The sequence below is a fragment of the Lynx canadensis genome, chromosome B3, assembly GCF_007474595.2.
Source record: "Lynx canadensis isolate LIC74 chromosome B3, mLynCan4.pri.v2, whole genome shotgun sequence".
NCBI classification, from domain to species: domain Eukaryota; kingdom Metazoa; phylum Chordata; class Mammalia; order Carnivora; family Felidae; genus Lynx; species Lynx canadensis.
Window position 1 is genome coordinate 74,552,421 of NC_044308.2, and position 25,963 is coordinate 74,578,383.

Below are 25,963 nucleotides of genomic sequence, written 5' to 3' on the forward strand. Positions count from 1 at the left end.
GCTCCAGAATTATGAGAAATAGGTGACTGTTGTTTAATCCCCACCCCGCCCCAGTCTATGGCATTTTGTTATAGCAGCCCGAGCTGCCTGAGACAATCACATACTAGCTAACATTTGTCTTCTTCCTGCCTCTGGAACTCTTGCCGTTTTTGATCCTCAGGTTCAGAGACCTTCCTAATGTTGGCCCAGCTTCCCGACTCTGGGCCTCTGCTTCTTGGTGCCTTCCTCACCTGCCCAAACTTCTGTTCAGCACTGGCAGGGGTATGGAGCAGCAGGAAGGAAACTTCTTTCCTGAGAACTCCCCAGTGTGTGTCATTCATTATTCATGGATTATTCAATCCATTATTCATGGATTCAACGCTGTCATTCATTATTCATGGAGCACCTACTGTGTGCCGGACCCTGTCTAGGTGTGGGCTGGGTAGCAGGTCATGTGAGTCATAGGGTCTCTGCCCCTTGGAATCCTCAGTTAGGTGAAGGAGACAATTCAACAAGCAAATGCAGTGCAGGGGAGTAAGAGAGAGAGAGAGAGAGAGAGAGAGAGAGAGCGAGCATGGTACATGAGCTTGGGGCTCAGGGACCTGGGATCTCAGCTCACATGCCATTCAGACAGGTCATGGTCTTCCCTGACCCCCTTCACCAGGAATAATGCACGTGCCCTTAGTACAAGGCAGCAAGGGAAAGGCTCAGAACTCCTAAGTGGAAAGCCGAGCAGAACGCTGGCTCAGCAAAACCTCTTTAGTTTTTACTCAGGATGACTTTAAGCAATAATCAGATTTTACCCACATTGGCTTCTGAGCGCTGGGATGGTGAGATTTTTCTTCTTCGCTGTTGAACAATTCTGAACAGGATTAGAGATTCCTCCTACCTTTAAGGGAAAGCATAGTAAAAGTTTGTCTAGAGTTGACCATTATGGGCATCACAGCCTACCAGTCACTGCTTCTCTCGTTTATGCCCATCACGATTTTCCCTTCTCATATGGGGCACTGGAAGGTGGGCTTTCCCCAGAGAAATTACAAAGCAGCCAGTATGCAGATAGTTCTATGATGTAATACAAGTCATAAAGACAAAGCATGTTCCACATTGTATCCTGTTCTCACGTTAAAACTTAACATAAACTAGCTGGTGAGATTAAGACCCCTAAGCTTTGTGACACCACGCTTTCCCAGCAACCATTTACTAAGTTCTTGCGTTCACAGGTAAAAGTGAACACATTTGAATGAAAGAAGCATTGTAACAGGTAAATGGCCACTATAAAACCAAATAAAAATCCTACATGCCTTTTAGTTTTTAATTTTTATAAGCTTATTTATTTAATTTGGCAGAGACAGAGACAGTGTAAGTGGGCGAGGGGCAGAGAGAAAGAGAGAGTCCCAAGCAGGCTGCTAGCACAGAGTCTGTTGCAGGGCTCGAATTCATGAAACTGTGAGATCATGACCTGAGCCAAAACTAAGAGTCAAACGCTTAACTGACTGAGCCACCCAGGTGCCCCCCTACATGCTTTAAAATTATTTTTCAGTTAATTTATTTATTTTGAGAGACAGAGAGACAGGGAACGAGAGAGAGAGAGAGAGAGAGGGAGAGAGAGAGAGAGTAGTACAAGCAGGGGAGGGGCAGAGAGGAGATGCGCCAGTGCAGCCCCTGATGCGGGCTCGAAGTCACACACTGAGATCATGACCGGAGCTGAGCTCAAGAGTCAGATGTTTAACCAACAGCGCCACCCAGACGTCCCACCACCCCCTACATGCTTTTTAAAGATTGCCAGAGAATCCTTGGGACATGCACCCTTTTTAATTTATTTACCAATCCAAACAGTAACAGTAACTTACACATGCAAGTACACGTATTGAGTACTTGCTTTGTGCCAGACACTGTTCTAAGTGTTTTCCAACCCTGTGGGGTAGATACAATTGTTTTCTCCATTTTATAGAGGAAGAAGATGGGGCACAGAGAGGTTCAGTCATGGAAGGTCATGTGCAGCCACTAAGTGAGAGGCTCCTGTGCCACCGTCTTAACCACTATGCTCACTGCTTCTCCTGTGAGCATATTCACTTCATTGCTACGGTTACTCTGCCTTGCCCCCCTTCAATCTATGGCCTGTCTTTCCTTAATGTGTTACACTGTGTCAGTTAAGATTTCTCCATTTCAGGTTGGTCTGGATTAGACTGCTGTACAAACTAAAACCCGTCCCGATTTACCTTAGATGGGTCCAAGAACGATTCCCTTGGCCTTGATAAAGTTTGACTTGAAAGCCAGGCCTTCTTTTCTCTGAGGTGTGATGAGAAAACAATGATTTTGAGTTGCTGCCTGGGTATTTCACAGTATGACAACCCCCGCTCATGCCCAGAGGCTGGATGGTTTTCAAGGACCAGAGCTTAGGATACTCACCCCAAATTCCCACTTTGCTTTTCCTGGGGGCACCTTTTAAAATAACCACTTGAGAGCTGAGCACCCAAAATTTTAGTGACCTCTGTGCCAACCACCTTATGAATAGTAGGTGCTCGTTACCCTGCTCTCTACGTCCTGTTCATTCACTCGTGACCGGGGACAAATGCCTGCCCTTCCCTTGGTTCATTGTGTGCACCCCCACCCCCGTTTCTGGCATCTGTAATAAATCTTGTGTCACTACTTCTTTTGTGTGCATGTACCGAAACTGCACCTTTAATGAAAACGGCCCTGGGGTTTTCACTTTCCTGAGGTGAGAGCTCGGTGGAGAGCGGGCTACCTGCCTACAGTGCCCTGTGTGAGTGGCTTGTGCCTCCTCATTATGACCTCCTCAGCAGGTCATGAGCCGCATATTCTTTTTTTTTTTTTTTTAATGTTTATTTATTTTTGAGAGACAGAAGGACAGAGTATGAGCAGGGAAGGGGCAGAGAAAGAGGGAGACACAGAATCCAAAGCAGGCTCCAGGCTCTGAGCTGTCAGCACAAAGCCCAACATGGGGCTCGAACTCATGAAGTGTGAGGTCATGACCTGAACCTGAATCGGATGCTTAACCGACTGAGCCACCCAGATGCCCCATAAACTGCATATTCTTGACTTAATACACTAGCTCTGGGTCCCCCAACACAGGATGGTGTCACTTTCCCTCATCTAGTACCTGGTGCTACTTTGTAAGCTTCCACATTCTTGTAGATGGTCAACATGAAGCAGAAACTTGTAGTGGCTGGATTGCCAAGGATCTCAAAACCACACTAGGTAATGTCTCATTCTGAGACTCACCGATCCCCTAAAGGGCTATACAAGGAAGTTCACTTATATAGATCAGTATGGCAGCCCCAGTGTGGAGAATGGACTGAGGGAGGCAAAACTGGAGGCCAAGGGGTCAGTTAGAAAGCTTCTGGAGAACTCTATCTAGGAGACTGGTAGTTTGAGTCAGGGGGGTGGAACACAATAGACAGGGCTCCTGGTTGTGATTGGCTATGGGGTATAAGGGAGAGGGAAGAACTGAGGACAACGGCTAGTGTTGGGTTGGGGAAACAGGGAGGTTTCATTCATGGAGGACAGAGACACACAGAGAGAGAACAGATGTAGGGAGGAAAGAGTATAGTTGACTATAAAGTGGGGCGTCCAATGTATGCATCAGGGATAGAGATAACAAGTGTGGAAGCTGTCAGCACATGGATGGAAATTCAAGCTTTTGAGAATGTATCAGGCCAGAAGGAATCCTAGGGCAGAACCTTGAGGAAAAACATTTAAGACTTGAACAGAGGGGTAGAGGAGCCCGAAAAAGAAACTGAAGCCTGGGCAGAGAGTGGAGGGCAAGCCCAGAAGGTGCACAGTCAGGGAAATTGGCACAGAGAGTTCTGGTAGGAAGATGTGGCCAACAGGGTCAAATGTTAGGGAGGACTTGAGTAACAGAAGGACTGGAAATGTGTGTTGACTTTAGTGACACCAAAGTTGGGAGTGACCAGGCTGAGAGCAGTTTAGGTGGAGCAGTGGAGGCCACAGTTGACTTAGGAGGTGAGAAACTGGCGAACATAAATATTTGACTCTAAAGAGGAGGAGAGATGACGTGAACATAGAGCCAGGGACATATAGAGCTCTGTATCTACAACTATTTCCACACCTATCATTTTCTTTTTCAGAGTCAAGAGTCTTGAGTCTATTTAACTACTAAAGGGAAGGAGTAGAGAGGGAGAGGTTGAACCTTAAGAGAGAAGTGAGACTAAGGAAAGGGGATGTTTGGAGGAAGTGAGATCCGTGACTGGTGGATGCAGGTAGCTGCCTTGACAAGAAGAGGGACACGTCTTCTACTGAACCAGACAGGAGGGAGCAGAGATGAGAATGGTGAGTTTCCAGATGTGGTGGTGGGAAGGGTTCCTACCTGGTGTTTCTGCTTCTTCAGTCAGGTTGAGGGTGAGCCCGTTTGCTGCTGATGACAGGGGCAGACCTGGCGGTGTAAAAGGTTTAAGGAAAGAACGGAAAGCTTCAGTTGGATGCTGGGGAGGATGAAGAAAAAAGCTGGCAGAGGAAACCACAAAAGATTTGCACAGAGGATTGGGGACAGGGGTGACTGGACACCATGGGTTTAAAAAAATTTTTTTTAATGTTTATTTATTTCTGAGAGAGAGAGAGAGTGTGAGCGAGGGAGGGGCAGAGAGAGAGGGAGACGCAGAATCCAAAGCAGGGTCCAAGCTCTGAGCTGTCAGCACAGAACCCGACGAGGGGCTCAAACCCACGAGTTGTGAGATCATGACCTGAGTCGAAGTTGGATACTTAACTGACTGAGCCCCCCAGGTGCCCCTAGACACCAATGGGTTTAGATCCACAGTGCATCCTTCAGTGGTGGGACTTTCTCTGCTGAGATTGGCTGCCAGGGTGTGGGCACAGGGAGGCAGGACAGCTGCATTCTTTTTTTTTTCTTTTTAATGTTTCTTTTTGACACTGAGAGAGACAGAGCATGAGCGGGGAGGGGCAGACAGGGAGACACAGAATCTGAAGCAGGCTCCAGGCTCTGAGCTGTCAGCACAGAGCTTGATGCGGGGCTCGAACTCACGACCGCGAGATCATGACCTGAGCTGGAGTCGGATGCTCAGCTGACTGATCCACCCAGGCGGCCCAGGACAGCTGCATTCTAGTCTTAGGATTCTTAAAGTCTGAGGAGCTTTTTGTACCTGGAGAGGAACACTAACCACCATTGGTGTTTATTTATCGTTTAATCTATTTACCTCATAAACCTACTTAAGCAAAATTGTTTAAACATTTAAACACGGTTTGTATACCCAATAAATCAAAACCTACCTATTTTACAAATCAAATTATTTAAACATCTCCTGTAAACTTAAAACCTCCTACATATTTTGATAGGATCACCAGTAATATATTAATTTCTCTAAAAGCATGATTTTGGTAAACCACACACATCTTACAAGGACCATGAAATTTATTACACCTATACTATGTGTATACACATATTATAAAAATGGGTTTGTAGACCCAAGAGATGGACACTATCTCAGTTCAGACCAATTTCTGAATTTAGATAATCCCAAAGAACATTATCTCAGGGCAGATGAAGTTTTATATGATTAATCAATGAATGATTGGCTGGGACCTGGGAACTGGAGCATCTTCTGAAATGACTAAAATTTGGGGCGCCTGGGTGGCTCAGTCGGTTGAGCGTCCGTCCAACTTTGGCTCAGGTCATGATCTCACGGTTCATGAGTTTGAGCCCTGCATGGGGCTCTGTGCTGACAGCTCAGAGCCTGGAGCCTACTTCGGGTTCTGTGTCTCCCTCTCTCTCTCTGACCCTCCCCCACTCTCACTCTGTATCTGTCTCTCTCTCTCTCAAAAATAAACATTAAAAAAAATTTTTTTTAATTAAATAAAATGACTAAAATCTGAGCCAGTGTTTACCTTGTATACCATGGGAATTTCTTAAACCCATGCTTTTTCCATGTGATTTGTGTGTTGTAACTGGATGCCTTTATTTTATTTTTAAATTAAATTAAATTAAATTAAATTAAATTATTTTATTTTATAATACATTAAAAAAATCTTTTTTTAACATTTACTTATTTTGAGAGAGAGACAGAGTGCGAGCGGGGAAGGGGCAGAGAGAGAGGGAGACACAGAGTGTGAAGCAGGCTGCAGGCTCTGAGCTGTCAGCACAGAGCTTGACATAGGCTTGGACTCACAAACCATGAGATTATGACCTGAGCCGAAATCGTGCGCTTAACCGACTGAGCCACTCAGGCGCCCCAATACATTCTTTAGATGTTTATTTATCTTTGATAGAGAGAGAGAGAGAGAGAGAGAGAGAGAGCGCAGAGGAGGGGCAGAGAGAGAGGGAGGCAGGAGACAGAGAATCCGAAGCAGGCTCTGTGATGTCAGTGCAGAGCCCAACACTGGGCTTGAACTCACAAATCTCCAAGTCATGACCTGAGCCGAAACCAAAAGTTGGCTGCTTAATCAGTCGAACCACCCAGATGCCCCAGGATGCCTTTCCTTTAGATGATGCCATCTTTTTTTTTTTTTTAATTTTTTCAACATTTATTTATTTTTGAGAGACAGAGACAGAGCATGAGCAGGGGAGGGGCAGAGAGAGAGGGAGTCACAGAAGCTGATGCAGGTTCCAGTCTCTGAGCTGTCAGCACAGAGCCTGATGTGGGGCTTGAACCCACAAACTGTGAGATCATGACCTGGGCCGAAGTCAGACACTTAACTGACTGAGCCACCCAGGCGCCCCTAGATGATGCCATCTTAAAACTTAATGACTAGGATATTTCAAAAATGTCCATGTTCCCTGCAGATGTTCCAAAAATGTCCATGCCCTGATCCCTGGAGCCTCTGAATTATGTTTCATAGCAAAAGGGACATTTTCATATGTAATTAAGGTTATTTATTTATTTATACTTAGAGAGAGAGTGAGCAAATGAGGGAGAGGGGCAGAGAGAGAATCTTTTTCTAAATTAAAAAATTTTTTTTTAATTTTAGAGAGAGAGTGAGCAAGTGAGTGGGGAAGGGGCAGAGAAAGAGAGAGAGAGAGAGAGAGAGAGAGAGAGAGAATCTGCACTCAGCGCAGAGCCTGAGGCACAGGGCTTGATGCACACGGCTCCAACCCAGGACCATGAGATCATGACCATGCGATCTTGACCTGAACTGAAATCAAGAGTCGGATGCTTAACTGACTGAGACACCCAGATGTCTCATGTAATTAAGGTCAAAAGAGGAAGATTAGCCTGGATTATCTGGGCAGGCCCAATCGAATCACATGAGCACTTAAAATCAGAGAAATTTCTCCACTGAAGTCAGAGACTTCTGACTCTCAGAAGGATAGGTCAGAGAGATTCAAACTGTGAGAAGGACTTGGCCTGACATTGCTGGCCTAAACATGGTGGGTGCCAGGGATCTCAGTCCTACAGCCATAAGGAACTGAATTCTAAATGCTTTTGAAAGTGGATTCTTCCCCTTCAGCAGGGAAGGCAGCCCTTGCTTTCACCCTTATGAAACCCCAAGTAGAGAAGCCAGTCACGCTCTGCTGGACTCTGACCTACAGAAAACTGTGAGATAATAAATAGGTGTTGTGTCAAGCTGCTGAAGTTGTTATATAGCAACAGAAAACCAACACAGTAACTTCCCTGCCATTATTTACGAATTTATGTAGCCCATTTGCACGTTCAAAAACATCTAGTTGTTTTTCCTCAATATCCAGTCTCCTCCTTTTCCACATTATAAAACTCATGATGTTTAGCTCAGCATGGCTGTCTGGAATAAAGACTCGATTTCCTAGCCTCTCTCCTTGGCCTGGTGTGGCCAGGTGTGCCTAAATTCTAGCCAACGAGATGTAATCAGCATGTTGGGGGCAACTTTCAGAAGGCTTCTATAAAGGAAGGTGGTGTGCTCTTTCTTCCTTCCTGCTTCCTGGGGGGCTGTAAGGCTAATGTAATGGCTGGCGTGCAAGGAGCCATCTTGGGCCATGATATGGCATGCTAACGATGGTAGAACAGCAAGAAGGGAAACTTGGCTGCAATCATCATAAAACTGTGATCCAGCTCTACTCTTTATTTGTGAATTCTTCTATGTGAGACAGAAATAATCTTCTTTGTTGGTTAACCCGTTATTATTTTGGGTTTGCTGTTACTGCAATCTCATTGAAATTAGTTTGGTGACATAGAGGCTCCCTTTCCCAAGAAATGAAGGATCAAATTTGAGCTGTGAGCAGTTATCTTTTGGACGTTTGACTAATTCATCATCTTGCAACACACTGTTGGGCTCCCTTTCTTCCTGGTTGTGATACATGACCAGATGGTGCCAATCAGTCTCCTCCATTCTTGATACAGTTCCAACTTTTTCTGGAATCACTCACAGCTCTATGTGTCCACCCTTCCCTACTTATACAGATAAAGAAAAATAAGTATACTTTACGAAGAGATAAAATACTCACTATATTTACACTCTTCTACTTATCAGAATTAGCTAGATATATATGATTATATTTGTTCTTCTTCACTTGATAAATTAACTATCTTTTTGCACATTTTATAGTGACTTTTTCCCTTTTAAATATCACTACAGAGTCATGGATTTTAAAAATTCACCTTGTTCCAATTAACTGTATTATTTTCCTTTCGATGATCAAATTGTCACAGCATGTCAAGGGGTGGGAGAATTTGAAAATGGATTCCTTTGCCTTTTCGGCTCTACCCGATACAGTTTAAAAAGTATCCTTGCTTTTTGTCATTAACAACGTGTTCCAGGCATAGAGTTATTTAAGAGATGGAGTTCTGTTCTTTTTATTTTATTTATTTATTTATTTATTTATTTATTTATGACTTTTATTTTTAAGTAATCTCTACACCCAATGTGGGGCTCTAAACTGCAACCCCTAGATCAAGGGTCACACGTTCTACCAACTGAGCAAGCCAGGCGCCCCGCCCCAAGTTCTTTTAAAGGTGAATCATATTTGAGGCAAAGATCCAGGTGCTCAGAATGCATATCAGATTTTTTCTAATATTGTTTCTAGGCTACTTTAGTGACAAATTTTGAAAAAGTTACTTCTTTTGAAAACCACAAATCCGTGTTGGTGTTTCCTATGTAATTTAAGCATTACTAATTTCCTTTTGTATTTGACTCAAATATACAATTTTACATTTCTCTTCTCTAAACATACCTGCTTGTATCCTGTAACCCCTGATCCAAATTGTAAATGGCATCTTGTCTCTTCAGGGCTCCTGTGGTTTCTCATTGACCGTCATTCTCTAGTTGCTTTACTGATAGGTTTATCCATGCTGGGAGAATGGGACAGCGTGCGGTAAGACATAGAGATTTTATAACACTGGCAGGAGAGTGGCTGAAGGGATGAACCATAGCATCTAAGACAATAGGAAGTTTAAGAAGGAGGACAAAACAGCACAAATCAGGAGAAAGAAGAGAGGCTAGGACTAGTTTGGGACAGGTACAGTGAAGGTAGCTGAGAGAGCTGGGAGGGTGGCGGTGGCAGTCAGAATGTGGAGTCGTTGAAGTTCAGATCACAAAGGTTCTAGGAGGTGGCCGCATCATTGACGTGTGTCATGCTTGGGGATCAATACTTGCCCACGTGTGACTGTCTACCCCTACCTCCAGCTGTCCAAGGAAGCTCAGTACACCCACTCTTGGCTGCAGCAAACACACACACCCCACGTCTTAGGTGGGGAGGTGAGGGCCAGAGTCCATCGGGGACCTTGCACAGATGGATGCCCAGATTCACTGTCTGCTGGCTGCCCCAGTGTACATGAAAAGTGTGTACCATGTTCAATCTGGGCACATGGCCTTCCTGCCCCACCAGCCACAGGCTCTGGGCTGTCCTGTGGTCCTCCCCACACTTCTGCTGGTCGCTAAGCCTCCTGCCCTAGCCCACACTGTGCTGGCTCGGCTTCTGACTCTGCTGGCCAAGATCCGTGATGCTGGCACACCTCATAGGAAGGAGCCTGCAGGGTACACTGAGGCTGGTCCATCTGGGTCCCTGTGGGGGGGCCTGTCAGGCTCACCTGTGCCACCTGTCCCCAAATAGCACTGAGCAGAAGGCTGGGGGTGGAGGAACAGGAAGAACAGAGTCTGCAAAGTAGCACAGGCCTTGCCACCTGCCATACCTTGCAGGCACAAAGAGATGCAGTGGGAGGATGGGGGTGGGAGGGTAGGTGAGGGGGGCCAGGTCCCCAGACACCACAGCTCTACTCTTCACCTTGGGTGTTAGGCACAGGGTTCCATGCAAGAAGGTGGAATACAGGCAGCCAGAGGGAGCCTCTCTCCTACTCCAAAGATGCTGCTTCTGGGGCAGGAGAGGGCAGAGGGCAGAGGGCAGAAGGCAGGGGTTAGATTCCAGTCCTTGAAAGGCCTGAACCCTTAGAGTGGGAAAATAAGGAAGCCAGAGAAGCTTGAGTATTTCCAGCCCCCTAGTAGGTTCCCCCGACGCAGGCGCAGGGACACTCGGTCCCCAGGGTCCAGGGGCAGTAACACAGAGCTGGTGGCTGCCTCTCGGGTCACATCAGGGTCGTTGGCAAAGGCTGAGATGACGGGCCACGTGTTCAGCATCAGGCTCACCTGGTGAGATGAGCCCAGTTAGCACTTCTCCCTTTATCCCAAGATCCCCCACTTGCCTGAGGGCTTCTTCTTTTCTCCAGCTCCCAAGGGATACTCTGCAATCCTGGGAACTTGGGGCTCAGCACACGCTCAGTGGGGGGCTGAGGGATGGCCAGGGTTGGACTCAGTACCTCCTCCACACTCTCTGCTAGACAGGTCCTTTCCTCTCTTCCTCCTGCCAGCCGCACCACCCCCACCCCCCACCCAAGGACACCGTCAAGGGAGGGACTGCCTAGGAGTCAGCAGGACTACTTATTCCCTCTCCCTTCCCTCCCCTCCTGAGCCAGGACAGGGCCCCAGTACACAGGTTACCTGGACAGTCTGGCGGTTGTACACCTTCACCACATGGAACCGGAAGCTATAGACACCACGAACAGGGGCCACAAAAGAGCCCGAGGCCCGGTCAAAGCCACCACCCTCATTCACCAGGACCTGTGGGAAGCAGACTCTGCTGAGTGGGGATTGAGGGAAACTACTGGCTTATGGGACAGGGCAGTGAGTAAGGAAAAGAAGGGGTGGCAGGTAGATAAGAACAGGAGGAATGCACAGATTCACAAGAAATGATGAGAATGGGCAAGGAGGAGTGTGGGTAGGGGTGTAGGGAAGGGAGACAGGCAGTAGGGCAGAGGAGCGGAGGAGCACCTAGTCACAGTAGGGGGATTTTCCTTAAGAGCCAAGTGGGTTTGAGTAGTTGATTTCAGGTCATTACACGTCCCCTGGACAAGGGTAGGGGGATTACCTGGTCAAAGTAGATGGCCCCACTGGTGCCATTGTTGATCTCCCCTGCTGGCTCGTGGTGGTGGCTTCGGACTGCAGCAAATGCCACTCTTCCTGGGGGGGCCTCTCCCAGGGCTGCTCCCCCAGGCCCCCCTGCAGCAGCTCGGCCAGGCTCACAGACCACCAGACATTCCCCCTCCAGGAGGACAGGCTCTGCCCCCTCTTGGGCCCACCCATTCCCTAGGGTCAGAAGTATCAGGGCCAAGGGCAGCCTGGGGCTGGGTGGGAGTCTTGGTCGCCAGTGTCGCTTTGCTCCTGGCATGGCTGAGTTGTTCTGTGACCCACAAGTCTTCCTGTCTTGTCCCCTCTTGCCGCTCCTTTCAGTTCCTGCTTCCCCCCGGGGGCTCTCACCACCCCTCACCCTGCTCCTCAGCCCCCTCTCTGGGTCTCACTGTTAACCTGGTCTCAGCATCTCCCTCTCCATACCTCTCTGTACCCCACGACTCTGTCCTGCCTCTCTCTCCTGCTGTCACTGCAGTTCCCTCCTCCTTGGCAGGGCACGAAGTGACAGCAGTTGGGCGCTAGGAGGGAGAGGAGGGATAAAGCAGAGAGACAGAAGGGCTACAGCCAGAACCCAGGGCAGCCCCTCTGGAGAGCACTGAAGGCTGGATCTGGGACCATAGAGAACTTGGTGTGTAAAAGTGTACATGTGCCTATGAGAATGTGTGAGAGCCTGTAGGTGTATGCCGGTGAGCGTGCATCTATGCGCCAGACAGCTCGTACAGCCCCTCCTTTTCTTCATTCCTCTCCTCTTAAAATCCCTCACTAGTCAACAGCCCTCTCAGTGGCCCCTTTCCGCCATTAGAAGAAAGCGGGTGACCTTGTCTTTCCCCTACGATCGTGGTGGAAAGTGCTTGGGCCAACCGTGTCAGTATCTTGTGACCATGGGCCAGTCTCTTTCTCTCCTTGATCTTCCACATCTTCATCCGAAGGGATCCTCTTCACCTCCAGCTCTCAATGAGTGGTTCCTCTCTCCCGAGAAACAACTGCGCAGAACGAGCGAGAACCCAGATTTACCGGGAGAGGTGAACCCATCAGGCAGGCTTGGAAGCTGAGCCCAAGCGAACCCCTGGCGAGTGGGCGGGTCCGGGAGGCGGGCCGGGGGCGGGTCCGGGAGGGTCCCGGCGGCAGGCGCGCGCTAGGGCCCGGAGCCCGCCCTGCGCCGGGTGGGGCCTGGCTGACTCCGCCCCGGGCCAGGAAGTGACTCAAAAAACTGTTCGAGATGTGGCGAAGACAGGTCCCCGTTGGGTGAGGACTTCGGGAAGGCCCGCCCAGTTTCGGGCTCCCAGCCCTTCTCCGCTGGGCCTGGGGCGCGGGTGAAGCTGGGGCCTGCAGGCACCAAGAGGCGCCCGCTGTACTGAGGCCGAAGCAGGCGGCCAAGGCGGGTAGGCGCGCTCTGCCCCGTGCCCCGGCGGCGGGAGCCGAGCCGGAGGCCCCTGTGCTGAGCGCGGCCGGGGGGAAGGGCGCCGGGGGCGGTGGCAGCTGGCGGCTGTGGGCGGGGACCCGGCTCGACCCCTGGGCCCCGGGTGGGGCCTTGGCGCTACCTAGAAGAGCGGCGGACGGCGGAGGGAGGGGGAGAGGTGGGAGGGGCTAGAACCTTGGAAATGGCAGACCAGGGACTCCAGAGGACATCCCAGTTCAAGCCCTGGTGCGGATTCATCTTTAAGAGGCCGTCTTGGACGCGGAGACTGCAGAGATCCTGAGGAGAGGGACTCTTTTGTCATCTATCCACTTCTGGCCTCCAGACCGAGCTGGAGCCCCCACTCTTCCTGCTTAGGGCTGTGGTCAGCCTTTTCCAAAGGCCAGATGCCCATCCCCAGTAGGCAGCCTTGTTTGCCCATGACTTCCTCTCCGGAGAGAAGACCTGGTTCCGGATAATCTGACATTCTCTTCCTACCCCCAGGATGGACCCAGGTTGTTTACTAGATCGGTATCGCGACCTGTTGATAGCTGGTGTAGGGTGGGAGACCCAAGATTTGGGTTAAGGGGACAAGGAGGCTCTGAGCTGCCTTCCCTCCTTCCAGGGCTGGGTGGCCAAGCAGCCATGCCCACCTGGGGGGCTGGCTCCCCGTCCCCTGACCGCTTTGCCGTGTCTGCGGAGGCTGAGGACAAGGTGCGGGAGCAGCAACCCTACGTGGAGCGCATCTTCAGCGTGGGGATGAGTGTCCTCCCAAAGGACTGTCCTGAAAACCCTCACATCTGGCTGCAGCTGGAGGGCCCCAAGGAGAACGCCAGCAGAGCCAAGGTGAACACCCCTCTCTGACCCTTTGGGGAACAATGTCTCCCTCCCCCACAGGGAGGCAGAGCAGAGGAGGGGCCGCTGGGGAGGAGCTCCACTCACTCCTTGGTTGTCTTACTGGCAACCTCAGTGACTGTCATCTTTTGAGGGACTTTGCAAATCTGTATTTATCTGGAGTTTTGGTTTCATTTGAGCTATGTTGAGTCAGGTTCTGCCAGGACTTAGAGACAGGTGATTCCACTCAAATCAGTTGTGCTGTTTTTGAAGACTAGAGATAATCCGGTTGGGCAAGCAGGCCCCACCAAGGAATTCACTGGGGGATGGGAAGCCAGGCCCCATTGCTTCCTGCTGTCAGAGGTTCTAGTACAGCTCCACTTACCTCATGGGGTGGCCTCATGACCGAGTCTCCCTTTCCTTATCTATGAAATGTGAATAATAGCAGTATCCACTTCATTGGACTTATTGTGAATGAGATAAAGCATGAGTCCAGCAAAAGTTAGCAAATGACAGTCCTTGTGATGGAAATCTACAACACGCATACGCACGCATACGTATTTAGCACGAATACATATTTAGAGAGATGGCCTTGTGATCAGTTTATTATAATAATATCTTAAGTTGAGTCAGGTTCTAAGTGGAAATATTAGCTGTAGCCCTATCAGCTGAAAAGGGAAAAGAAGTGAGATTCTTGATCCCTTTTTAACCCTCACCTTTGTCAGGCTCTGTGGGGCTCCATTGCTCTGCCCAGGCATCCTGGAACTCAGGGATGGGGTGGTGATGGTGTGCAATGGGCCTGAAGAGGCTACTGGGCCATGTAGAATTCCAGAAGTCTCCTTTTTTCCTATCCCCTATCCCCATTCCTCCCCCAGGAGTTCCTGAAGGGTCTCTGCAGCCCAGAGTTGCAGAATGAAATCCACTACCCACCCAAACTGCACTGCATCTTCCTGGGAGCCCAGGGCTTCTTCCTTGATTGTCTGGTCTGGAGCACATCAGCCCACCTGGTGCCTGGGCTGCCCGGCTCGCTAATGGTCAGTGGCCTGACTGAGGCCTTCGTCATGGCTCAGAGCAGAGTGGAGGAGCTGGTGGAGCGGCTGAGCTGGGACTTTCAGCCAGGGCGATCCCCCAGAGTCTCTCAGTGTGCTGGAGTGCTGAGAGACTTCTCCGCCCTGCTGCAGCCCTATGGGGATGCCCACAGAGAGGCCCTGCTACAGCTGCCCCTGGCTGTCCAGGAGGAACTGTTGAGTCTGGTGCAGGAGGCATCCAGAGGGCAGGGGCCCCATGCAATACCCCTCTGGGTGGGGGGGAGCCCGGGCCCACTGGGTGCTCAGTACCAGGGAGTCAGAGCTCTCTCGAATGAAGTCAGGGAGTCCCTGCACACTGGACCTACAAGGTGGCAAGAGTCAAGGGGAGAGAGACATGTTATGGAGAAGGAGGGAGGGAAGCAGGGTGGTCCCAGGGAGATGGATTTGGGGTGGAAGGAGCTGCCTGGGCAAGAGGCCTGGGAGAAAGAAGGGGCCTTCGGATCACAGCCAGGAGGAGGAGAGGCAGGGCAGATAGGGCCCCTGACAGGAAAGGGCCTGGGGAAGGAGGGGGTGCCTCAGGACAGAGGACGGTTCTGTGTCCAGAGTGAGCCTCCTGGTGCCCAGGGTCCCTATCCAAGGGCCGCTCAGCCCCGGGGAGCCTCCCTCCTCCAGCGGTTACACAATGGGAAGGCCTCACCTCCAAGGGTGCCTAGCCCTCCACCTGCACCCGAACCCCCGTGGCACTGCGGAGACCGAGGAGACAGGGGAGACAAGCAGCAGGTCGTGGCTCGAGGCCGTGGGTCTCCGTGGAAACGAGGTACCCGCGGGGGCAACTTGGTGACTGGCACGCAGCGTTTCCAGGAGGCCCTGCAGGACCCTTTCACCCTGTGCCTTGCCAATGTGCCTGGCCAGCCAGACCTCCGTCACATTGTCATTGATGGCAGCAATGTGGCCATGGTGTGAGTACCTGGTGGGCCTGAGGATCCAAGGGAGGGGGATGATATGAACAGTTTTATGGACCTTGGGGACACATGCTGAGAGGCCCCGTCTCTGGGGCCCTAGAGCGCTGACCCCTTCCCACTGCAGGCATGGCCTCCAACACTACTTCTCCAGCCGGGGCATTGCCATTGCTGTGCAGTACTTCTGGGACCGGGGCCACCGTGACATAACTGTCTTTGTGCCTCAGTGGCGCTTCAGTAAGGATGCCAAGGTCAGAGGTGAGTTGGGCACAATGTTTTGTAACCCGGGATAGGCCCCACTTCAACTTGAGGATAACCCCATTGTGCTCCTCTGTTTCTCTAGAGGGCCACTTCCTGCAAAAGCTATACTCCCTCAGCCTGCTCTCTCTCACTCCCTCCCGAGTCATGGATGGCAAGAGGATCTCCTCCTACGATGATAGGTACTTGCTTCTCTCCTGGCCCCAGTATTGAGATTCAAGAAGCACAGTGGGGGCAGCCGAGGCGGGGATGGAACCCCCTGACCCTTTGTGTGGTCTCTAAGTCTGGGCAGTGGGAAAATGGCCAGTTATTCCTCCGCGTACCTGGATGAATCCAGGCCAGAGGAGACAGAAGGTAGACAACTGTGTTTGCCCATTCATTCATTTTTGATTCATCAGACTAAATGATGCCTTGTATTTATATAGTGCCTTACTGTCTAGAACATACTAGTTTAATGGGAAGCTGGGAAAGCTGGTGACATAAATAACTTCTTACAGCCTAGATTTCCAAACATGTAGAGAAATCCCCCTGGAAGTACCGGTGTAGCTGTTCAAAATAACAAAGGCAAAGGAAGAAACACAACGCGGCCATACTAAGATGATACAAAACGTGTTACAATAGGAACATCACTGGACTTAGAAGTTGAAGATCTGAATTTGAGCCCCAAGTTGTACCTACTCCTTGACTCTGACTACAGACCAGTCTCTTAACGGGTTAACCTCTTTGTCCCAGGGTCCTCTTCTATCTGTTCACCCTCCTTGTGAATATCAAAAGAAGCTAAGGTATGTGCTTGCCTCACTCAAGGTGCCAGGCAAGTGTACAGTGATAGTCCTTGACTTGTCATGGACCCCCTCAACAATGGCAGTAGGTCTCATGTCTGTCACACAGAAATGCAGACATAGGGTAAGAGTGGTTACCTTTTTAAAAAATTTTTATGTTTTGTTTTTGAGAGAGCCTGAGCGTGAGTGGGGGAGGTGCAGAGGGAGGGAGACACAGAATCCAAAGCAGGCACCAGGCTCCGAGCTGTCGCAGAGCCTGATGTGGCTGATGTGGGGCTTGAACTCATGAGCTGTGAGATCACGACCTAAGCTGAAGTCAGATGCTTAACCGACTGAACCACCCAGGCGCCCCAAGAGTGGTGGTGAACTCTTAACAAACAAAGGCTATACTACATGGCAAAGGCAAAGTGAGAAGTTAAAGCTGTCAAATTGTTTAAATAAAAAATCCAGGGCACATTCCCTCCCCAGGGTACACACATAGAGGGGGAAATGGGCAGATTTTAAAAGCCAATTAGTTATTTGCAATTACAAGTTCTTTATTCCCTAGGATTTTCAGTCTTTTTTTTTTTTTTTTCAACGTTTTTTTTTTTGTTTTTTTTTTTATTTATTTATTTATTTTTGGGACAGAGAGAGACAGAGCATGAACGGGGGAGGGGCAGAGAGAGAGGGAGACACAGAATCGGAAACAGGCTCCAGGCTCCGAGCCATCAGCCCAGAGCCTGACGCGGGGCTCGAACTCACGGACCTCGAGATCGTGACCTGGCTGATGTCGGACGCTTAACCGACTGCGCCACCCAGGAGCCCCAAGGATTTTCAGTCTTAAAGAAAAAAATGAGTTTCCAAGCCACAGTGATTATATATTTTGTCTTTTCAAATACCTTTTTCTCCCTAACGAACAAATGGTATTCTACAAAAAGGCAGTTCACTTTCTCCCAGTGCTCTTCTGTTTTATGTCTAGATTTCACAGATTATCCAAGACATGGAACCTTTCCACACCAGCACTGACACAGAATTGAAACTGAAGAGCGAGTCAGTTGTAATGAATGTTAAAGGCACGTGTCTGTTATGTAGGTCCCGGTAGGCGGACAGCACAATATGAATTTGGAAATTTTGTCTAGTTACAGTGAGTAGTAGAGTGGTGCATAGCATAGGCCTACTGAATGAATACTGCTGAGCAACAGAAGAAGTAACATGACAGTAAAATACCCTTAACCTGCAAATACCTTTTCTATTATCATATGACACCATGTACATTTATATGTCGTCTCCTTCATGCGTTTCCCAGACAAACTCAGAACCAGTCATGTTACACCTAATGCTTATCACTCGTTCCCTGTTCACCACACTGTCTTTCAAATACTGCCTGCCCACTTAGCACCTAGCAGTAGGCACATGGCCTGTATAAGGAGGTGGGGGTGCTGGGAATTAGGGAAGGCCTGATTATTGATTTCAGAGCCCAAACAAACCATAAACCAAACACTATGGCATCTCGGAGGAAAGGGAGCCCCCTTCTGGTGGGGATTTTGTGGGAAGGGAGAGATTAGCAAGTTTTTTTGTTGATTGAGGATGTGGGCTGGGCCCCAGCTTTTTGGTTTCTAAACCTGTTATAAAAGACCCCCACCCATTGCCTCGAGAGTCCTATCCCATCTTGTGGAATCAGAATTACTAAAGTGAGGCCCAGGCATCTCTTTTTTAAAAGTTCCCTGGTGATCCTGTTCATCCAGTGAGGTTTGGGAAGCACCTCCAGATGGAGGGATCGTCTGAGAAGCACGGTGGCAATCAGACAGCACAGGGCATGTTTGGAGAACAGGGTGTTATCTGATCATTGATTTTGTCAGAGTTGAGAGTACATTAGAGAATACCAGAAGAGATACAGCTGTACAGGTAGATTGAGCTGGGTTCTAGAAGGCCGTAGCTGCCAGCCCTGTGGACTTTATTCGGTAGATAAATGGCAAGGAGGGAAGAGTTTTGTTTGGGGGAAACGCGTGTTCTTTTAGGGGAGGGCAGGAGAGACTTGAGGGTGGTAAATGGCTGGGGTCAGGGCACCCCTTATCAGGAGGCTATGCAGTATCTCAGGTGCAATGTTCAAATAGCTAAGGGTAATGGTAGGACTGGAAAGGAAGGGGGCAGAGTGGAAGGCTCTTCAGAGGAAGAGCATGATGGATTTGTGACTGATGGGGGAGGATGGAAGGAGACAGAGCTGGAGCCAGATCTCACAGTCTCTCATGAATGAGGCACAAAGTGTTGGGTGGAGGGTTGTGGTGGATAGAGGGGATGCTCTTGGGAGACCATGCGGATTTGTCTCTGTTTCCTCTCTTAACTATGGCACCCGAATCTGGCAGTCACCTGGTGACTGGGTCAAGGTGAGGTGGGGGGGTCAGATCTCCATGCCCAGAAGTGGGTCATGGAAGTCGATGATACTCTGGGGTTGGGGCCTTGGAGTATCCCAGAACGGCTGCCGTGGTTTTTGAGACAGGTTCATGGTGAAGCTGGCTGAAGAGACCGACGGGGTCATTGTCTCCAATGACCAGTTCCGGGACCTGGCGGAGGAGTCTGAGAAGTGGATGGCGATCATCAGGGAGCGGTGAGGGAACCCTCCCCTGAGAACAGGGCGCATACTCAGACCTTTCTCTAAACCAGTTCTGTTCTGCCATCGGGTGAAGACTCTGGGAAGGGGCTTGATATTGCCTTGAAGGATACGGTGGCCAGTAATTTTCTGGTGGTGCTGGTCTCAGCTGTCTGGGAGGTTCTTAAGGGTCCCTCTGTGACCATACATTCTCTGTCCCCATCCAGCCTACTGCCCTTCACCTTTGTGGGAAACCTCTTCATGGTTCCTGATGATCCATTGGGGCGAAACGGCCCCACGCTGGATGAGTTCCTGAAGAAGCCAGTCAGGTAACGCCCCAGCTTCTCCTAGACAGCCCCCAGCCCTGGCCCTCTGTCTGAAGGGCTTTGTGGACCTGGAGACTTGGGGGGAAGTGTGACCTCAATCTGGGCCAGCTTAATTCTTCAGTGGTTCAGGTTGTGGTGGGCTTGGCCGTATTTAACTGCTTTTCAGGGAATCCTGACATAGACCCTCCAGGCTGGGAGGGAAGCTTCCCCTGATCCATGTTTGGTGGATTATTTGGAACATGGTTGCTTTTACTTATAGCCAGTTGTATTTAGCACATCTGTGCCGAACCATGAAGTAAGTGGTCAATGTATTAGACTAAAACTAGATCATACCAGTGGCAGGGTTCATCTTCCTGGCTCCAAAGGAAATGTCCTCCCCTTCAGAAGTGGGTTGATACTGCCGCTCAGTGGTCATCTTGGGGAACTTCAGGACCATTCCCCACCTCCCCCCTCCCTCCAAGCCAGGAATAGGCCAGGCAGTTAACTGGGATGCCCCCTGGGCTCTAACTTCCCTCCGTGATGCTCATCAGCTTTTTTTTGTTCTGTTTCTTCCCAGGGCTCAGGGGTCTTCTAAGGCTCAGCATCCTTCCAGGGCTTTCACAGAACACGGTCATCAGCAGCAGGGGAGAGAAGAGGAGGAAAAAGGCGGTGGTGGCATTCGGAAGACTCGGGAGACAGAGCGGCTCCGGCGCCAGCTGCTGGAGGTGTTTTGGGGCCAGGATCACAAGGTGGACTTCATCCTGCAGCGGGAGCCATACTGCCGGGACATCAACCAGCTCTCGGAGGCCCTACTGAGCCTCAACTTTTGAGTCTCACGTGTCCGAGTGGCTGCTATACCGTCAGCTCCAGCCTCACCCAGCTCAGCATTTTCTGTGAGGGTCCTTGTGCTGCTCAGATCCTGACCTAGACTCACTCTGAGTTGGTGCGAATTGATCTCATCTGGAGTCAGGACCTCAAATAGCTCTCAGGAGGTTCTGCTCAGCCTTAACTTCTCAACCTTGCCATAGCACAGGGTTTCTGTAGGGAGTGGGGGCTGCTGGGAAGAGTAGGTCCTGGAGATTGGGACTGCTAGCTCCTCCTTCAAATTGAGTTGGGGATGGAGACGGGGGTGGGGAACGAAGAGCAGGTGGCAAGAAAGCTAAGCCTTTCCTTGCCCTGGCTTTGGCAGGTCAGAGGACAGGTTGCTTCCTAGGCCTGGCTGGGAAGGGGGATGCTGGGCCCTGGGGAGGCTAGTGTTATGGGGTCTGGGTCACAGTGGGGCAGCAGGGAGCTGGTGAAGGCAGAGGGAGACTTGGCTTCCGGTCTCAGCTATGCCTGTCTGTGACCTTGATTGAGCTGCTTGGCCTTTACTTCTGTGTATAAATCAGGAGCAAAAATGCCAGCTGGGAAGAGAAATGAGAATGTGGGGGAAAGCTCCTTGGAGGAAAGGTACTTGCATCAAGTCTCAGGTGTGTCTGTCTGTGGCTGCACAGGCTTCCTAACCAAAACCTCACTGTCAGAGAGCTGAGGATCCTCAGTCCCCAGGGCCCGTGCCCTAGATTTTAACACTGCGTCCTCAGTATAATGTGCCCTATCATGGCTGCGTCCCTTTTGGGCAACCCCCCCAAATCCACATTTATAAAATAGTTAATTAGGGGTGGCTGTTTGCATTACCAAAATACTCTCAGGGTTCCTATAAATGGCAGCTCTCCTGTTGCATTCAAGTGTTTGTTTACAGATTAACGAATGTGTCAGAAAGTCCCCGTTGAGATGCACTTGCTGAAGTGTTGAGTGTTCGCCAAACTGATGAAGCCATGCTCTGTCTGCAATGACAATGTTAATGTGATCTGACCCCAGCATTTTCTCTACAGAACACATTTACTGCATAAAGTGAGGCCCCCTTCTGCTCTGTGTGCATGTGTATGGGGATGGAAGGGTTTATAGAGGTGGTATTGAGATGAACCAATTATCTGGAAAATGAAAACCAAAGGGTCCAAGTCAGAAGGCACCTGACTGGCCACCAGATCGACCACTGTCATCCTGATTCCTACATCCTGTCCTTTATCTGCTTCAAGTCCTCCTGTGCCAGAAAATTGACTACTCCAAGGTTGCACATTTCATCTGTGGACAGTATTGGTTGCAGCCCCCAAATATGCTTTTCTGTTACATCTACCTTTGGGTGGGTCATTCTCTCAGGAACAATACAGAGCCTGTCAACTTCCTGAAGAGTCCAAGACCAGATAAAGAAGTAGGACAAGTGCCCCTGGATACTGTGCTGTCCGGGCTCTGCAGCAAGTCCCTGGACATGGTTCTTTTACGGCTGTGGACATCTCCCTGAGTGGCACACAGCGAGTTAAGTACTGCCATCTCCGTTCTTCATTCCAGCAATTAGTGTTGGGGAGCTGGATGATGGAGAGTGTCTTCAGCTCTTCTCCCATTAGGGCTTTATAGCACTAGCCTGTATGGACCTGACCTAGGGGCAGGTGTGTGGCAAAGAGGCTAGTTGTGGGGTAACTGACTCATAGACAACTCCTAGTCCTCTGGGAAGAAAGGAGATTGGGTAATCTGGCCCCAAACTGGGGGCTAGGGGGAACTACTTCTGGTCAAGGCGTGGCACACAATCAGGACAGTAGGCCAGAGGGACCCAACTGTCCTTTCGTGCTAGGGACTCTGGTTGCTTGAAGTCAGCCCAATCAGATGAGAGGCAAGTCCCAAGCTTCTTACAGGTGGGGATGCTGGCTTTGTCCTACTGCAGCTTCATGAACTAGGGCCAGCGGGATTGCTTTATTAATTCACTGCTGTTCAGTGACAGACTGAAGGCTGTCCTAGACTGAAGCCTTGTCTCTTCCTCTGCTGGCACCCTAACGGCACTGTGTGAACAAGTACACAGGGTGACCATAGAACCCACTGGAAATGGATGATCACTGCGCTCGTTTTCTGGTCTCTACCTTTATAATAACCTCATGCCCCAAATTTGTTTTTGGCTCTTGGCAAGGGAGGGACCAAGAAGAGAGATGCCCAGTATAACTTTCAAAACCCCAACGTAGGGAAAAGATTCATCTGGCATTTCCTTAGAAATAAATTCCAGAAGAATCTAGGCCAAAGAGGTGAACGAAGCCTGTGAGATAATTTATCTTTATTGCCTTAATCACAGAGAATTCTCTACACAACATAAAGGGTAACTGGGACAGTAATGGGACACACAGGGAAACCAATCTGGAAATTCTTTTCCAAGGAGTTGAAGAGTTTAAGGATCCAACTTGATGAGACTGCAACCTTGAGACACTGGACAGTCTCTCAGTTAAATCAGGTGGAGCAAAGGAACCATGAGGAGGGCAGGGAGAGGAATCTCTAAGGACTAGATGGTTTCAGGTCTCAGTACCTGAGCCTACTACCTGAGTCTCCAACCAGGAAGCCTCTGTTGAGGGACAGGACTCCGGCCCTGCCAGAGGCCTCCCCGCTTAGGCTACGACTTCCTTCAAGGCGGCCTCTAGCTCTGGGAAGGAATACTGGTAGCCTGTGGCCAGTGTCCGCCGTGGGACCACCTTCTGGCCCTCCAGCAGCATGATGGCACGCTCTTGCCCAAAGACAGCTTGCACCACCGTGCTGGGGAGAGGGATGAAGGCTGGGCGGCCTAGGGCAGCGCCCAAAGCCTTGGCAAACTCAGCATTTGTAGTAGTGGGGGCTGGAGCCACTCCATTCAGGACCCCCTGCACGTGGCTTGCTTCAAGGGCATGGGCCAGGATTCCTGTCAGGTCTCTGATGTGAATCCAGGGGAAGAACTGGTGGCCCGAGCCGATGGGGCCCCCCAGGCCCAGGCGGAAAGGCAGCAGCATCTGACCGATGGCACCGCCCCCACGACCCAGCACGACCCCTAGAGCAGGCAAGAGGTATGGTCAGATATGGTCAGGGAGGCTCCTCAGCCTCCAGCAGTTCCATAGTTCCTCCTGGTTTCCTCTTCCTCCCTTTTCCCAGGCCAGCTTAGCTCTGTAGTAGCTCAGAGGTATGGCTCTCTCTGGGACTTCCTGTCCTCCCATCCACAGCTTGGCCACAAATCTGCCACTCCCCGAGCCCAGGAAGACATTCCAAACCTGTCTGATACCCAGGCCCCTGGTTCTCACCGGAACGCACCACCACCTGGCGTGTAGACTCTTCAGGAAGCCTGGCTGCAGTTTCCCATTTGGTTACCAGGTTGGAGAAAAAGTCAAAATCCCCTCCTGGGCTGTCCTCATCGTACTCTGCAGTCGGGCTGGGCTGGTAGTAAGCTGCCGGTGGAATAGCACTGGTTTGCCCCAACATCCTTGGTCCTGCCTGGCCCTTTGCACCTGATGTTTCCCTTGGTCTTGCCCTCCTAGGTCTTTGGGATCTTCCCATGGGAAGACAGAGCCCTAGTTTTCCTTTGAACTACTCCATGAGTTGACCTGTTCCTGCCCTAGAGTAACTTATCTTTAGTTGTAGCTAAGCTGAGTGACTGCTAGAGTGTAGTACTTAAGAGCAAAGACTTCGGTGCCAGGCTGCCTGAGATTTATTCTTAGCCCCACCATTTATTAACCCTGTGAGTTCAGGCAAGTTATATAACCTCTCTCTGCAGAATGTTTGCATCTTTACGACAGGAATAACAATAATACCTATCTCTCATAGGGTGCTTGTGAGGGTTAAATGCTGTAATATGTGTAAAACACTTAGACTAGTGGCAGATATATGTTCTATAACCGTTTGCAGTTCTTTGGTCCCAATGGTGAAATACAAGAATCAAATTTTGTTCCCAAAGAACTGTGCTGTGAGAAGCAAGGGACTTGGGAGTAGATGAGGCTTTTTCTGGCACTGAGAGCAGTGCCACTATCCCCTCTTCCTCTGAGAATCCCGGTTTCTCAGAGAAAGTACGCAAAGGTCAGGAGAAATATGCATGGACTGAGGGCCTAGGAAGTTGTTGTGCTTGGAAAAGATCAGTACTCGGGTGTGTATAGCTAGAAGGGCCTGGGCTAACCCCTCGCTGTGCAACCTCTCTTCTTCTGGCTAATATAAGGGGCTGGTGATTTGGGACATACCTACACCAGTGACTAAGACCCAGACCTTGGGGGGTTGTGGGGCCTTGGTGATGGCTTTAGCCAGTATCTGGGTGGTCTCCAAGCGGCTGCTGAGAACCTCCTTCTGGAAGGTTTCATTCCACCTGCAGGAGACAAAAAAAAAAAAAAAAAAAGGGAAGTAAGTCACTAAATACATACACGCATATCCCTTCCTCTTTCCCCGGGGCTCATCCATACCCACTTCTAGTAAACCCCTGCACTGTGGTTTAGAGGAATGGCCCATCTCTCCTGTAGGAAAAAAAAAGGCATGTATCTTGGGTATCTTGAGTTATGAGTGAGGACTAAAGTCAATGGCTGACGCAGGCAGAAGGGCAGGTGGGTGTGGAGGGAGGAGTGGGGCGGGATAAGTAGTTTGGGATAGTTTAGTTCTCAATCGGACATTTCCATTCGCCACAGCTCACAGGTTCTCCTAATCAGGGTCACACCCGTCCTCCCTCTGCTCTGAAGGACATCAGCTTCAGGGCCCTAGCTGACCTTCGGAGAGGGTTGAGGATGTTCTCTCCTGCCAGGTTGACAGCCGCATCACAGGGCGGCAGCCCCGACGTAGTGAGCTCATCCTGTTGAAGAAAACAATGAGGCAGGTACGGGTGGTGGCTTGCCCAGCGCCGCCAAACCAGACCTTCTCCCATAGCTTCCAGAGGATGGACATACCCAGGTGATCCGACCGGGCCCGGGCTTTCGGGAGACCAACGTCACTTCGTGGCCCCTGGCTTTCAACAGCTGGGTTAGGGCTGTCCCTATGAAGCCCGTCCCGCCACCTGACCAGAAATTACGAGCTATTTATCCTCTCGGGGGGGTCACCTTCCGTCCCCGCATGTGGCCCCCCTCCTCTGGTACCATCCCATCTGACTCCAGACTTCTCCCCCCTCCCCCCTCCCGCGATGCAAAAGTGACACAGGTCACAGGGACTGGGGGAGATTCGGCTTCCTGAGATAGGAAGCCAAGGCTGGTTGGTGCACGACTACCAGTGCACGATTCATTGCCCTCCCTCAAACACGGTCTCCCACCTCCCAGTCTTTTGTTTCAACCTTTCCATAAGCCCGCCCCCGATTCTCCCTTTCTGCCCTCCCTCACCCACAAGCACCCGCATAGCGACCAGGACCTAACGCGCCCGCGCAAGATTTAGGGGGGAGTTCCCAATCTGGAAACGACCGCCCAATCCTGGAAGCGACATTTGTGCGCATGTGTCTCTCGAGAAGCGCGCTCCAATAGGGGGGCGGGCAGGATTGAGACTGGGCGTGGTCCTCCTTGGCGACCCGGAAGAGTTCATAGAGAAGGTTGTTTGTTTCAGCGCGAGGAGTGGCTGGGACGGGGCCGGGGTGGGAGGTGGTAGCCTTAGACCCAGTGGGCGGGGAAAGAAGGTACGAAGGCAGAGGACGGAAGGTTTTAGAGTGGGGAGTGCACAGTC

At 50.5% G+C, this 25,963-nt stretch overlaps 3 protein-coding genes across 9 annotated transcripts; 1 reads left to right on the forward strand and 2 right to left on the reverse strand.

The window, feature by feature from the left end:
• Nucleotides 1–4,107: 4,107 nt before the first annotated feature.
• Nucleotides 4,108–22,572, forward strand: KHNYN (KH and NYN domain containing). Of its 5 annotated transcripts, none has more exons than XM_030318838.1 (8): nt 4,115–4,290; nt 13,365–13,585; nt 14,449–15,560; nt 15,688–15,818; nt 15,904–16,000; nt 19,074–19,181; nt 19,391–19,492; nt 20,046–22,572. In XM_030318838.1, the coding sequence occupies exons 1-8, from the start codon at nt 4,182–4,184 to the stop codon at nt 20,296–20,298; spliced, it is 2,133 nt and encodes a 710-aa protein (XP_030174698.1). In that variant the 5' UTR covers nt 4,115–4,181; the 3' UTR covers nt 20,299–22,572. The 5 variants fall into 5 exon arrangements, with proteins under 5 accessions (XP_030174700.1, XP_030174701.1, XP_030174698.1 ...); XM_030318842.2 differs by lacking the exon at nt 4,115–4,290 and adding an exon at nt 12,601–12,725; XM_030318839.1 differs by lacking the exon at nt 4,115–4,290 and adding an exon at nt 12,640–13,254.
• On the reverse strand, nt 10,327–11,609 carry CBLN3 (cerebellin 3 precursor). The gene is made up of 3 exons (XM_030318846.1): nt 11,303–11,609; nt 10,876–10,995; nt 10,327–10,524 (listed from the first exon to the last, which is right to left on the reverse strand). The coding sequence occupies exons 1-3, from the start codon at nt 11,600–11,602 to the stop codon at nt 10,327–10,329; spliced, it is 618 nt and encodes a 205-aa protein (XP_030174706.1). The 5' UTR covers nt 11,603–11,609.
• A 15-nt stretch (nt 22,573–22,587) lies between the features above and the next one.
• SDR39U1 (short chain dehydrogenase/reductase family 39U member 1) lies at nt 22,588–25,722 on the reverse strand. 3 transcript variants are annotated; one of them, XM_030318843.1, is made up of 6 exons: nt 25,630–25,722; nt 25,207–25,313; nt 25,030–25,112; nt 24,517–24,638; nt 23,590–23,736; nt 22,588–23,342 (listed from the first exon to the last, which is right to left on the reverse strand). In XM_030318843.1, exons 1-6 carry the CDS (start codon nt 25,643–25,645, stop codon nt 22,930–22,932), a joined length of 888 nt encoding a protein of 295 aa, XP_030174703.1. In that variant the 5' UTR covers nt 25,646–25,722; the 3' UTR covers nt 22,588–22,929. The 3 variants fall into 3 exon arrangements, with proteins under 3 accessions (XP_030174703.1, XP_030174704.1, XP_030174705.1); XM_030318844.1 differs by having other exon boundaries at nt 23,590–23,733; nt 25,630–25,709; XM_030318845.1 differs by lacking the exons at nt 24,517–24,638; nt 25,207–25,313; nt 25,630–25,722 and having other exon boundaries at nt 23,590–23,733; nt 25,030–25,111.
• Nucleotides 25,723–25,963: the final 241 nt, after the last annotated feature.

Bases quoted from the DNA above. Each gene is read 5' to 3' on its own strand.
- SDR39U1 (XM_030318843.1), bottom strand. The intron at 25,113-25,206 runs GTATGTCCATCC...TTTCTTCAACAG, and splicing joins GGCCCGGTCGGATCACCTGG to GATGAGCTCACTACGTCGGG. The intron at 23,343-23,589 runs GTGAGAACCAGG...TGCCTGCTCTAG, and splicing joins CCAGGTGGTGGTGCGTTCCG to GGGTCGTGCTGGGTCGTGGG.
- CBLN3 (XM_030318846.1), bottom strand. From the start codon at position 11,602: ATGCCAGGAGCAAAGCGACACTGGCGACCAAGACTCCCACCCAGCCCC. The intron at 10,996-11,302 runs GTAATCCCCCTA...TGCTTCCCACAG, and splicing joins GGGCCATCTACTTTGACCAG to GTCCTGGTGAATGAGGGTGG. The intron at 10,525-10,875 runs GTAACCTGTGTA...TCATCTCACCAG, and splicing joins ACAACCGCCAGACTGTCCAG to GTGAGCCTGATGCTGAACAC.
- KHNYN (XM_030318838.1), top strand. From the start codon at position 4,182: ATGTTTGGAGGAAGTGAGATCCGTGACTGGTGGATGCAGGTAGCTGCC. The intron at 13,586-14,448 runs GTGAACACCCCT...TTCCTCCCCCAG, and splicing joins AGAACGCCAGCAGAGCCAAG to GAGTTCCTGAAGGGTCTCTG. The intron at 19,182-19,390 runs GTGAGGGAACCC...GTCCCCATCCAG, and splicing joins ATGGCGATCATCAGGGAGCG to CCTACTGCCCTTCACCTTTG.